The 15141-nt window shown below is 28.9% G+C and overlaps 1 protein-coding gene across 1 annotated transcript in view; it reads right to left on the bottom strand.

The window, feature by feature from the left end:
* pelo (pelota mRNA surveillance and ribosome rescue factor) overlaps positions 1–15141 on the bottom strand; it is a 26266-nt gene continuing 11125 nt past the window's right edge. The window contains exons 6-11 of the mRNA XM_087157508.1: positions 10651–10711; positions 10521–10561; positions 7627–7747; positions 5253–5445; positions 3041–3147; positions 1–373 (exon numbers count right to left, since the gene is read on the bottom strand). Coding sequence (XP_087013634.1) covers positions 282–373; positions 3041–3147; positions 5253–5445; positions 7627–7747; positions 10521–10561; positions 10651–10711 — 615 coding nt within the window. The 3' untranslated portion in view covers positions 1–281. The remainder of the gene's footprint in view (positions 374–3040; positions 3148–5252; positions 5446–7626; positions 7748–10520; positions 10562–10650; positions 10712–15141) is intronic.

Raw genomic sequence — 15141 nt, forward strand, 5'->3', positions numbered from 1 at the left:
TTCAGCAACAAGTATTTTTTATTATATCTTTCTTCTTTATACTATATTTAATATAAAGCAAAATTTTGTCACCTGTTTAAAGTGATGTTTTTGTACAAAAATATATTGTAGATACTCAGTTCCATAAAGAACTATCACATTTGTTTTGATTTAGTTAAATACAAGAGAAAATAAAGATCAAGATCAGTTACTTTAAATAAATTATTATGTACAAATAAATAAATGCAAACTTTTTTTTTTGCAGCAGGAAATGTTTAACCATCAAGTTAATTTTAATACTTTTAGCTTTCATCACCACTTGAATCATTTTCTTCATCTAGCTCTTCCATAGGAAATCTAAGGATAGCAGCAAGTCCAGATAACTGGTCTAATTCTGAAAAGAAAGGAAAATAAATCATTTCTATTACTTAACATGTTTTGGATAATCAAAAAATGGAGCACACTGAAAAAAAAAATAAATTCAATTATTTAGTATTATTTATAATTTTCTTTTTAATTTTATACATCTCAACATGTGACAAAACATTTATAGTTATATTGTCATTCTCGGTGTGTACTTTTTAAATTTCCTTTTTAACAGTTCTAAAACTGTACATTATGGTCTGTGGTCACTGAGCATCCTGTGTATATTCACTGCAAGGTCTTTACATACTTGCTGATAAGACTTAAGGTAAATATGCATATCTGCCAACATTGGAAAAATAAAATAATGAAGATTTCACTAGCGACAATTTTTGGGCTACAAGTTTTGATACATCATGCATAATCACGTAAGTCAAAAAGAGAAATTCATAATTGGAAATAATATAATCACTTACATTAAGCGAAAAAAAAATGTTATTCCAAAGAAGATTTTTTTTATAATTATGATTGTTTATAATTACTCAAACTATAAACACTCAATATACTTCAGTACCAGCAATAGCACCATCAGTTGAGGAATAAGAGAAGTATTTTTATTGCCAATTTTTTAAAAAAAATTTCTTCAACAAATATGGAGAAATTTTAGAATATACAGGAGATAGTCGTAAAATACACGAGTCTTCCTTAAAAAAACAGGAGACTTGGAAGGTATGAATATGAGTTCTATGACAAAAGATAACCTTAATGATGTTTTTCTTCTTCCTCGCATCAGACACAGTTTATGACATAATTTCATACCTTGAACACTTTGCACAATTTCGGAGTTTAGCTCGGAAGTTGTGAACAGATCAATATAGCTTTTTCTAGTCCTTTTTTGTAATTACAATCTAATTAAATATTAAGTCTCATAGCAATTTTTTGAAAAATGAATAAGTGCAAGGTAATTACAGTTTTTAGAAATTTCTTTTAGTTACTCCGAGTACATCTAATTATATTTTAAAGTCTAGTCACAAGACAAACTAAAACAAATAGGAACACTTTTCTTCTATTGAAAAAAACAGGACATACTTGAAATTCATAAATAATTTTATTGCAAAAGAATAGTAAAATATGATATTTTTTAGAATAATTTTATTAACAATGAAAAACTCTTAATAGTTTCAAATCAATGCATGGAAAATTTTTAAACTACTGCTCCATTATTAATAGAAAAAAAACAGTATCAATTAGATAATATTCCCTTACATCAATATATAATTAAAATTTGAAATTAAGTTCAAAATTTTCTTAAATAATTTTAAAGTAGGGTTTCAGTAATCTTGAAATGAAAACACAATGAGCAACCATTCAACACTTTTGTACAAAAGTAATTTCAGTAGAAGACCCCTCAATTCATCATATAAAAATTCTATGATATGATTACCGTACTGTTGATTGAATCAATAATTGTGTAACTACACAAGTCCATCCTACAAGATTTGTTACTGCATTTGCTTAAAAATAATAAATGTAATTTTACTAAAGATATGACCCCTAAATTCATTATCATAAAAATCTGTTAACATAAAATTATATAGAAGATCTTCCTTTATAGAATAACTGAATTTCTGAAAAGGTTTAAACAATGAAAAGGAAATATGCTTGAGCCTTGTATTTAATTGTTAGACAGTTCCTTAATTGGAACTATCAAATTTAGTGATTTTTACTAATTTATTAAAGAAAATAAAAGTCAATTTTTTAATTTGTATTCTTAGAAAATGGTATGCTTTGAGAATATTAAAATCAGGAATATTACGACCAAAAAACTAAATTTTAGGATATTTAATAAATTATTGTTAATTTTATTAATATGATTAACTACATTGTTATTGATATTAATGAAACAAATTGAACACCAAAAAAAATTTAGTAGGTTTCTATTTGTAAAAATGTTATGTTCACCAGACAAGGAACATCAACTTAGTTTACCTATAATAATAAAGCCATATACATGAACCCCTGATGAGAGTTGCCTAAGTTCAGTGTAGATGGTAAAATATACAAAATCAAATGATAATTTTAGAGAAGCAAAACAAACCAGCAATCTCAAAAATTATGACTGTCTCATAAGCAAATGCTGTTCTTAAGATTGGCTAAAATTCTTGAATAGTTACATTTATTATAGTTATTTAACTTAGTAAGCTATTCAGGATTGGTGAAGGAAGAAAGAAGAGCTTCCCAAGAAAGAAGGCCTGCCCGCTCCGAGAGATATACCTGCTAATAAGAGTTGTAATACTAAAGAACTGAATTGAGATTATTTCCATGTTGTTTTGGATTACTGCAGTCAAAAAGGCTAATTTCATATATGATATTGTGGGATGTGAAGGGAGAGCTGTGTGATTTCAGTCTTGAAGGGTTAATGCTATATCGCATTCAGTCATCCCATTTCACAGTAATGTTTGAATGAAAAGTGTTTGAATGAGCGTAACACTTAAAAAGATCTGTGAAGTAATATATTATATAAGAATGCAACATATAAAGTTAGTTTATAAAACTAAAGTCAAGCTTATTTCTAAAATAAACACTGTTTACATTAGAATTATCATTAAATTAAGTAATTTTACAATGTGCTCAAATAATCAAAATTGTTAATTGAATTTTTAACTATGCAAATAAAAAGTGGAACAAATGTACTTACGTTCTCCCGAAGGATGCAAACTAGAGAACATTTTTACTTCTCCTCCACTATCTCTAACACTGTCTACTAATTCAACAAATAATTTTCTTTTGCTAACATCATTGCATCTAAAGAGGAAAAAAAAAGTTTTTATTTTGAGTTTACTTTAAGAACACTACATGTAAAATTATTGAGTTATGAACCCTGAATAGGAATACTGAATTACTCTTATTCAATGTGCAAATAAAAAAGTTCATCGAGGAAGCTTTATGAAATAAATTTATAATCTTACATATGAACAGTGTAGTCTGGAATTTAATATCTATATATATATTTCTCTTACACGGCACCAAAAAAAAGCCTCATTACAACTCCCCGAATGGCAACGTTAGAAAATCGACCAATGATTGCTGCTAAAAATGTCACATGAAGTGGCTCAACATATAGCGCTTTTAAAAACGGAAACAGTAACCAGAGTGAGCATTATCAGGTTGTTCAATTCAGATTCATGCCCTAAAAACATGATAATATTTAATTTAAACTCAATTAGGAATTAATTAGGCTGGCCTTCTCCATGACTATAAATAAGTCACAAGGTCAGACTTTAGAGAAAATCAGTTTAGTATTGACTAAACAAGTTTTTAGTCATGGACAACTTTTTGTTGGCCTGTCAAGAGTTAAGTCATTTGACAGCCTTTCAGTAATTGCTCCAAGATGCCAAATCTATAATTGTGTTTTCAAAGAAATTCTAAATGCTTACTGTTAATTTCTTAGAGCTTTGCAGAAAAAAATGTTTTTTTGGAAAAAATTTAATTGAAACTTCTATTGGCAGTAGGCAAGGGGAACTACCAAAATCAAAACTCCCCGATTAGAAATGCAGCATGGCGACCTCCACGTGGTATTTCTCGAGTAATGCTAACAGCCATGCATTTTAATTTATTGTATGTAAAACATCCTTATTTTGTTCTAAAATGTTATGTACTTTATCACAAATGTTAATTAATATAGAAATTGATTTCAATAATGCTGATCACCAAAAAATATTTCATTTGGCGATAAAATTTTTTTTTGTTTTCTTGAAAATGAAAGACTTTTTGAGGGTTATTATCTCACAAGGAAAAGTTAGGGTTTAAAGTTTATATTTTTAAATAATAATTTTTTTTTCTAAAACTTTCAGAATTTCTAGAATTAACTAATTTATTATACACATTTAGTTGAATTTAGGTGAGCAACTGCCATATTTGATAATTTATTTTGCTAATATGTTTCTCATTTAGCTAATGTTTTGATTTTTTCACCATGTACAATCTAAATAGCTAATATACTTTTTTAAAAGCCAATAAGAACATTGATAGAATTCTTCTACATAAGTACAATACTATGTCCTTGATGATAAAATACTATGTCTTTGATGATAATATACTTTGTCTTTGTGCTAGAACATTGTGTTCATCGGCGAGCGAGTGCAGCGAGCCATGGTTCACGGCGTGAACTACATAGGATTGCGTAGCAATTCTCGGGGGTTGGCGAGCGTCAGCGAGCAGGGGGCGGAGCCTTCTAGTACAATATAAAAGTGTAATTCAATTTTTATAATTCTAAATTTTAATTTGCAGTTTAATATATATTGTTAAATTTTTAAGGTTTAAAAAAAAATTAAGAGAAACAAAATAGTCCATAAGAAATAATAGATTTAATGTTTATGAACATGAACTTATGTGTGCCTAAAAATATTTAAAGTAAAAGATAAAATTTTGAAAGATAAAATTTTGAAAGATAAAACATTACATAATTTTGAACTACTTTAGAAGAAATTAGTGCACTCATTTGGAAAATGTACTATTTTCAAATCATTAAAGAAAAGGGCTCGAGATTTAAACCATGTATCTCTACAAAATATTTTTCATTGACTCTAGAGTTTCGCCAACCTATAAAACACTATACTTCATACCATTTTTTATCACAGTTTAAATTGATATTCAAAATTTTTCATTTAGAAACCATAGTTTAAGGTTTGCTATATAAGTAAATACTTATAGTAAAATTTTGAGAGGTTTAGGATATTGTAGTTGAAAAATTATGCATTTTGGATTAAGGCACTGAAGACTAACTACTTTATTTAATAAATATAATTAAAAAATATAAATTAAATCCTAACAACATAAAAAATAAACATATAAACTAACCATAAAATGAAATTTTTTGAAAATTCAAATTAGAGAAATTTTAATTATACCTGAATAATTTATCACTAATAAGCAATGTGTCAATAGCTTGTGCTTCATTTGCTTTTAAGACATGTTTCACACCATAAAAAGCTTTATTTGGTTCAGTCATTAACAAAGAATAAAACTGTTCCATGCTTTTAACTTCTGAAGAAGCTTTCGTGTCTGACAACTTGTTTGCTATAGCAGGGTCAGCAAGGACTTCTAGAATTAAGAACAAAAAATATTACGAAATTAAATTGTTAAATTAATATTAAAAAAATAATCTACATAACATAATTTTTTTTTAAATATTGCATAAATTATTTTTTAATAGAATTTACGTTTGCACAAATAAGTTTGAAAAAAATTTGAATGCCAAATTTAATAGTGCAATTTTTATCTTAATTAAAACTTTACATTTGTTTTCAAAATCATTTTATAAACAAAGACTATTGAAATCTTCTACACTGTAATGAGAAACTGGGTGATAGTTCAGTTAAAGTAATATCATGCCTGGAGAAATAAAGATAATTAAAATAATTTTTCAGCATTACATTTTAGTATTATACTGAAATATAACAAATATGATAAGTTGGGAAAAAATACTTATGAAAAGTACTGTTATAATATGTAATAAAATTAAATTTCATAACTGATCCAAATGTAATTTGATTTAAAAACTGCTAATGTAAAAATTTTGAAATAATGGAAAGTGACTTTTGAAATGCCTTCATACAATATAGTGCCCTAAAAACTTTTGCGTTTATGTAATGAATTATGTCTCATAAAAACACTTTGCCATTCCCTACTTTAAAATTTTACTTTAATTTGATACGGCTGAAAAATAAATTTTCAGCATGCTAATATGCTATGCCTGTTATTTGGTAATCTTCAGTATGCTATGCCTGTAATTTGGTAACCTTCAGCATGCTATGTCTGTTATTTGGTAGCATGCAAAATGTTAAACATAAACTAGACTTTTCATGCTACTTGCTAATTTTACTTTCTTGAAATCAAACCTGTTTGAACACACATAAACATACTTAAAAAAAAAACACCAGAATTTTCATAAAAAACAAATAATACAAATTTTAGGCACAGTTGTTATAGGGATAGATAAACAGTATTATATACCTTTTCTATAATGATTCTAAGATTTACTATAAAATTACAGAAAAAATAACTTAAAATACAGAATATTTTACCGTATATTCCGGCACATAACACGCCCCGGAGTATAATGCGCACCCGTAATTTCTAATAACTTTTTTTAAATTTTAAAATATACTCTTCGTATAACGCGCACGAAAATTTGGATTGTACATGTGCAATATCTCGTCTAGTATCAATAGAAAACCAGATAGCCTTTTAGTGTGGGACATGCTTAGGTCCCACCTTACAGATAATACAAAAAAATTTCTGAAAGAATGCAACACCCATATGGCAGTTATTCCGGGCGGATTGACACCATTAGTTCAGCCATTGGACGTCTGCTTAAAGAAACCATTTAAAGCCAATTTTAGAAAACAGTGGAACACTTGGATGTTGGAGGGCGAGAAAACCTTTACGAAAGGAGGACATATGCGCCATGCAAGTTTGGAAACAGTGTGCGAATGGATATTAAAAGCATGGGATGAAATTAAGCCTGAGATGGTTAGAAAATCATTCAAAAAATGCAGCATTTCAAATAATCTGGACGGATCAGAAGATGACTGTTTATTTATGGATGAGGGTAACACAGATGATGAAGACGAAACAGATTGTGATGACGTGCCTAAAGAAATAACGGAAGATGAATATAATGAACTATTTATGTAATAACGAAAATTAATAAAGTATATAGGTAAAGGTATGTTATTTCCTTAAAATAAAATTATTTTTCTATATTTAAATTTTTTTAAATCTATAATTTTGTATATTCGGCGTATACCGCGCACCCGTACATTCCAATGTTATTTTTTGTATTAAAAGTGCGCGTCATACGCCGGAATATACGGTATGTGGTTTCAACTTTCATTCTCTATTCAGAGAATTAATAGTACAGTTATTCAAAATCAGAAAACAGTGTTTTAACACGTCAGCTCATGTCAATCTGAAATATAAGAAAAATATGATCCCCTTGTTTTGTACTATTAAATGCTTAGCATCTTATATTTTGTATCAACTGATGATACACTGATTAGGCTAAAGTTTAGATTCAACACTGATTAATTTTAACAATGATTGGGTTGAACCACAGTGAAAATCCAAGAGGGTATGAACTTTAATGTACATTTTTAAAATGCAGAAGATTTGAGTAAGAACAAAAAGGGAGAAAATGGGAAGTAAACACAGAAAGCTTCTGTATATATTTTTGAGTGCAAGGGAGAATTTTTTTAAACATATAAATAAAATCAATGGTACCTTTTAAAGCATGTTTAAATCCAGATGATGAATGTACCAAGACAAATGCACCTTTATTTTCTAGCAAAGTTTTGTTATCGGTCTTCAACGCTTGTTGAAACATATATTCATAAAATTGGTCCTGTAGAAAAAATATAAATGAAACAATTTGCATTTATTTTTAGTATGAATACACTATAAATAAATTAACAGGAACATTTAAAATAAAATAGAAATATTTAAAAACCAAAATCAATTTGACTTTCTACATTATAAAAATTTCTCATATTTGTCTTATTAATTTATAATGGAATGGATTCCAGTATTATATAAGTTTCTTTGTATAGACCAATAATGCTAATTCAGAAAACCAATTTTGTACAACAATATTTTGCTTAGCAAAGCGAGATTTTTATAATATCAATACTTTACAACACAGTTTTATAAAATGTAATTGGCAAATAACACAATTAAAGCTTGAATAGCTATTATGAACGGCAATAACCGCATCAGAATAATAAATTCAACTAAGCAATCTTAATTATTTTAATATAAAAAATATGACATTTTGACAAAAACAAAAGGGATAGTCAGAAAAGTTTTCAGACTGTTTAGCAAATACTTTTCTTATAAACTGGATAGATCTGAGAACAAATCCATGATAGGGTCAGATTTGAGAAAAGGAGGAACATGAATGGTAATCACTAAGGCCCGGATTTTGATGACATTTGCAATTTTGGACATTTTTTGTCTTTTAGAGCATTTTTTTAGATTTATAGGGCATTTTTCTTTAAATTTTGGGGTGTATTTTGCATTTTAATGCATTTTTTAAAGTTTTTTGTTAATTTTTTCCAATTTTTATTATTTTTCATCAATATTCATTATTACACTGGCTTCCAAACAATGAAGAAAATCTATAGAATATTAACAGGCGAAGCAAAATCTTTTCAAATTGACGAAAAATTGTCAGTGAGACCGTCTTTTTCAAGTACGCACTTAAAACATCAGTAGACGTTGAAAGAAGCTTCTGCAAGAATGAAAATTTACTTTCAGACAAGAGACGCTCGTTTACATTTCAAATTATCAAAAAACATTTAATAATCCAATGTAATTCTGATATTTAGTAATATTATGAGATGGAAGTTGTTATATCCATTAAAGTTTCTATACAAAATAAAAATATTTTGGAGTCAATATATTTTTTTTTTTGTTGTTATTTTAGGATATAAAACAAATTTTTCAAACTTTAATGAACGTAGAACAAGTATTGCATTGCTTTATATTTTTTAAATGACTCATAATAATTTTAAAGAGCAAAAAATTTTTTTAATTCAATATTTTTACTTTATTTAAAGGCATTTCTTGCGCAATTTTTGGATTTTTAAGGGCATTTTTTGCCCTTTTTAAGGGCATTAGTTGAGACTTTTTAGGTCATCAAAATCCGGGCTCTAGTAATCACAATGGATAATACAAACAGAGAGGAATGCATATTTCTTCAGTCTATAGCAGAAATATGAAGATAAAATCATAGACAGAAAATATCAACATGTAACTAGTTATTCCTTTATATTGAAAACATATAATCTTCTTGAAATTCAAAATAGAAAAGGTAGTTTAAGAGAAAGAAAAAACATAAGGAAGTGAAGCATGATTAATGAATATTGAAAAGCATATCTTGAATATGAACATAAATACGCTGTACATATTTTTAAACTAAAAATTAAATTTTAATGTTCAAATCATATGATTATATTGCTGAACTAAGAAGGAATGATATTTTGTAGTAGTTAACTTTATAAAAAAAGGTCTTTTTAGGAATATCATCAAATTCATGATTCATTAAATGTAAAACAGTTACAGATATCTGTATATATATAAATATATATCTACATCTTTCTATCTATATGCTGTCTTGTTGTATAAAAATGATAAGTTAACTCAAACTAATTAGGAATGCAAAACAAGCAGGAAAATATGTTAGCAGAAAATAAATTATGAAAGATTATTCAAATAAAGAACACTTTACAATAATAAATATATTTGTTATCTCTAACTTGAAGGGAGTGCTAAAAAAATTTCAAAATACTGAAACCTCAAGTTATTATAAATCACGTTGTCAACATTTGAATAGTTTTTTTTTATTTTTTTACATAAATTTAACCAATTCTGTACAATTAATTCTATTAAAAAAAAGAAGCTATACAAAACTATACGAAAACATTTTTGTTTGTTTAAAAGAAGGACATATTTTGTCAATAACATTAAGTAACCAATAGCTCTAAGGCATGCCACACACTAAGACAGCAAGCAGTAAGAAAAGAGGCATACAGATGGCAAATTCTGATACTTTTGCATTAGCATGAGCACATCACCTCTTTGTATCCTATTGCAAAAGTATAGGTATTCACTATGTGCATGCTTCTTTCTTACCGCTTGCTTCCTAAATGTGTGGCCTGTCTAAATTGTCCCGTTTCTCTGAAAAAATACAAGAAGTTTTAAGCAATATTATTGTCTACTCGCTGATTGTGGACAGTCACTAGGTCATAAATAGATTGAAAAAAATCATTGATTTCCAAAATATTGCCATAGACAAATTTGATTAATTGGCTCTAGTCAATTTTCAGCAAAAGTTCAATGTTCTTAGCTGCCATGTGCTTTGCTATCCATTTGATTTAGTTTATGTAGAGAATTCTTAGCATAATTTTAAACAGTTTTTTTCCTTTTAAAATTTTTGAATTTTATTTATTTGTTAGAATTTTTTTTAATTGGGTAAGAGGAAAAAAAAATCAAACTATTTATCAATAAAAAGCAAAATAAATAAAAAAACAGGAAAAAAGATTTTTCTCCTTCAAGTTATCAATTTTTTTTGTAAAACTGAGGTTGAGATAGCAAGATTTGATTTTATCTTAGTATACCTTTACGAATCCTGGACTGGCAATAAGTACACATTTGACAACTGAAAGAAAATTTTGATAATTAGTTCAATACAAAAATAATAGACATTATTTAACTAAATAAAATTTTAAAAAGATGATATAAACATACCGTCAAAACTGACATGCCTTACAACTGCTTGATAAACAGCATCAAAAAATCGATCCAACCCCTAAAAGAAGCACAAATGTTAATTTTAAAATGTACATAAAATTATTTTAGAATGCTTCAAATTAAACTAGCTGTCACGGGATACAATTGGGTCTCCGTTTTTGGTTTTCAAATTAGTATAATTTCACGTGATTCAAGCTTTAAATCACATAGTTGCATATATTTAGATTTAAAATTATCTGTGAAGGTTCAATATAGTAATTCTTTAAAATTTAAACTTTTTGACTTTAGCGAACTTTATTCATATTTTCCTTTCTTTGCATGCTACTATTTCACATGAAATTAAAAAGATATACATTTTTTAAGAAAGCTGCTCCTATACCCCTTTTAGACAAAGCTTGCACAAGTGTGTGGATTAGATATTAACCCAATATACGCATAGTGGTACAGTACAGAACCCGTTATCCGGAAATCAGAAAACCGGAAGACCAAAAAACCGGAACGAAATTCGATTAGTTTTCCCGCCATTTTTAAAAAAAATTATTTTTTTTCCTCATAAGATTTTAGGATTTTTCGTTCTTTTTTGAAAGATGTTTACCTTTCCATCATTTTGGAAATAATCATTAGTGTATTACTTCATCGTTTTTTCTTCTTTCTAAGATTATTTGTAATTTTTTTTTCAGTTGGATTTAACTATAAAAAAACGACATTTTGTAGCGATTCAGAAAACCGGAAAAATCAGTTATCCGGAATATCGATGGTCCCGATCGTTCCGGATAATCGGTTCCCTACTGTATTATATAATTTGTCAGAGGATAATTATGAATGTATCATTTCAAATTTTCTGAGAGTTTTTGGAAAATATTTTTTTAAGGACTTCATCAAAATTTCATTATTTGAATAACTTATCCTTTTGCTTTGATTCCCTAAACCCATTCTACCTTTGATAAAAAAAATTTATAATTTGCATAAACTGAATTTTTCTGAAGATCGAACAAAAAATAGCAAATTATTTCACCAAAGAAAAAATATTTGAAAAGAAATGGGAAAAGAAAAATGCTCAACTATAGTTTTGTTTTTACAGTTACTGTTAATAATTATAATGTTTATCGAAGCATTTAATAAACATGACACAAAATAAACTAATACCCAACACAGCATTCAGAAGAGTTTATTTTACCTTTTATTCAGCATATGTTTTGTAGTTCATAAGAGTATACTAACTCCTTTTATTTACAATGTCTCAAAAGGCATTTATATGTACCAACAACATAAAACGTGTTGGTTAAGTATTAGCGTAGTGAGACAAACAATGGAGTCAGTTATACAGTATGAACTTTTTTTTTCTTAAAATATAACAAAAACACACACACACAGACAAATTAATAAAAAAAAATTTATGACAATATTTGTTTTGCATCAAAGTCCACTTAAAAACAAAACATTTAATTGTTGTTTTTAAGATATTAAATAAAGTACAGTTTGCTTTATAATAATGTGAGGTGTTAAAGACACATTACTAAAAGATAGGAGCTAAACTTAAACCCATTTATTAACTGATAATTTTACACAGTGGTGTATTTAGAATTTTCTTTAAAGCCTTTCTTAACTTAAAAATAAATTTTAGCATTTAGTGCAGTATTTTGAACAAAAATGTTGCATTAGTCAATTTATAATTTCCTATAGTATAGTATAAAAACAAAAAAAGTGGGATAGATTCATGATTTCAATATTTTTATTTATACTAAATGTAAAATAAAAAGTAACTATGTATGAAGAAAAAAATATTTTTGATTTAGTTATTATATAATGGAAAAGGTAAACAAAAACTTTATTTTTCTTGAAATATTTTTTTATGTCCAAAATAGGCACCTACCTGTCACAAAAAGGAAAAAGATTCACACTGACTTTTAAAACAAACTCGCAACATATGAATAAGAAGAAAAGCAAAAATATTCAAGTAATGAACTTTTAAACACCCTCTATTTTTATGAGCATTCTGTATATTGCTAATCAAGCAAATGTAGGGAATGCAAAACAAAATACAGTACAGAACCCGTTATCCGGAAATCAGAAAACCAAAACACCCGAACGAAATTTGATAAATTTTCCCACCATTAAAAAAAAATTTTTTTTTTTTCCTCATAAGATTTTAGGATTTTTCTTTCTTTTTTTAAAGATGTTTACCTTACCATCATTTTGGAAATAATTATTAGTGTATTACTTCATCGTTTTTTCTTCTTTTTAAGATTATTTCCAAATATAAATATTTTTTTAGTTGGGTTTAACAATAAAAAAACGGCTTTTTGTAGCGATTCAGAAAACCGGAAAAATCAGTTATCCGGAATAGCGATGGTCCCGATCGTTCCGGATAATCGGTTCCCTACTGTATTATATTCATTTTAAATCAAATTTAAACTGAGTAAAATTTTTCTACCTTTAGCTATTATTTAAATATTAAAAATATCTCAGCTGCTTGATTAGAAATACACTGGTTATCATAAATTAAGGAAAATTCACAAAAATCGCGATAACTCAAGAAATTACACATGGAATTTTATGAAACTTACCCACAATATACAACACATAGTAAGGTATTAAACAACATAAAAAGAAATTATCAGACATTAATAGTAGTATAGAAATTAGCACATGTATAAAATAAACAAATTGGAAGTATCGGTTTGCAATAGAAAAAGTACCTTTAATATGGAATATGATTGCCTCTAGAAGCAATACAGCACAAACAGCGATGTGTGATGCTTTCAATTATGCGGTCTATCAGTTCAATAGGAAGTGAGAGCCATTGCTCTTGTAAAGCAGTTGCAAGCGTGGCAAGGGTCTGAGGGGGCGGATTGATGGCAGATACACGCCTCCCTAGAGCATCCCAAACGTGCTCGATAGGATTCAAGTCCGGGGATCGAGCTGGCCACTCCATGCGAGTAATTGTTTCCTGTTGAAGATAATCATCAACAATGCGAGCTCTGTGTGGTCTTGCATTATCGTCCTGTAACAGGAAGCAATCACCAATTGCCCCGGCATATGGGCGCACATAAGCATCAAGGATGTTGTCTCGGTAAACCTGAGCATTCACGGTTCCCCTTGGAAAGACATGGAGGTATGTGCGCCCTCCTAAGGATATGCCTCCCCAAACACAGACACTGCCTCTTCCGTATGCATCTCTTTCACTGATGTTTGATGGATGATAACGGGTCCCAGGTTCTCTCCATATCAAATAACGTCTACTGTCACTTTCTAGACTAAACCTGGACTCATCCGTAAAGAGAACAGGCCTCCATTGATCTGACGTCCAGTGGACATGTTGTCGGGCCCACTGCAAACGGTCTCTCCTATGGCGTGATGTGAGCGGCACGCAAATAGCTGGTCGTCTCGCATACAGACCACCTTCGTGGAGCCTTCTGCGCACAGTTGACGTTGACACCAACCTTCCGGTGGCTGCAGCAAGAGAGGATCTAAGATGTGTCGGAGTAGCGGTTCTATTCCTGCGTGCACTTAATGTCAAATATCGGTCATCGGCACTGGTCGTAACAGTTGGCCGTCCTTGACTGAACCTCCTAGATGCCGAATCTGTGGTTTGAAATTGCCTCCAAAGTCTATGAACCACAGATGGACTCACATTTAGCCATCTGGCCACTTCTGATTGACTCTGCCCTGCCTCTAGTCTCCCGATGGCTCTCCATCGTAGTTCTTCAGGCAAATGATGCCTAGAGGTCATTATTACGAATTGGCTATCTCAGATTTTCAATGTCGCAATCACAGTAAAATTTGTGTGCTTTCTCTCAAACTTGGACTTTTATGCTCCAGGCAGATGACGTAAGCCGAGTGCAGCGCCACTAATTTGCATATTGCAATTTTACTCAGCTACTCTTAGTGGACAACATATGCAAATTTTGCACGGTTTGGCTTACTTTTGAAAGAGTTATCGCTATTTTTGTGATTTTTCCTTAATTTATGATAACCAGTGTATAAAATTAAATCTTAAATTTTATAATGTATTCCAGTGCATATGAATTATATATGTACATCAGGAAAATAAGTACTTTCAAATTGCATCAGGTCCTAAAGGAGTAACTATATGAATTTAAACAATAAAAAATTAAGTTTATTTAATATTGTATGTGAACAAATGGGGATGAAAAAGATTGGAAAACAATTAAAAATGTCTAAGGAGGAAAAAATTCAATTTCAGTAGGTGAATCAACTTTAAAAATACAATACTAAGAAAAGTCACATTTCTAACATTGGGATTCAGGAAAAGATTTAGTTTTTCTAACATTATGTATAAACTACAATTTACAGGAAAAATGGTGACTGCAAAAATCTGGAGGCTGCAGAAAAAAAAAAAAAAATCCTAATTGTTAGTCAATCACTATTTAAGAGGAAAAAATTATTCTTTTATAGAGATACTTCTTATTGAGATAACTTTCCTACTCACAAGGAAAAAAAAAAACTACACTAAGTTTTCTTTAA

The sequence above is a fragment of the Parasteatoda tepidariorum genome, chromosome 2 (assembly GCF_982258835.1).
Source record: "Parasteatoda tepidariorum strain Cologne lab strain chromosome 2, Ptep-v5.0, whole genome shotgun sequence".
In the NCBI taxonomy this organism is placed as follows: Eukaryota; Metazoa; Arthropoda; class Arachnida; order Araneae; family Theridiidae; genus Parasteatoda; species Parasteatoda tepidariorum.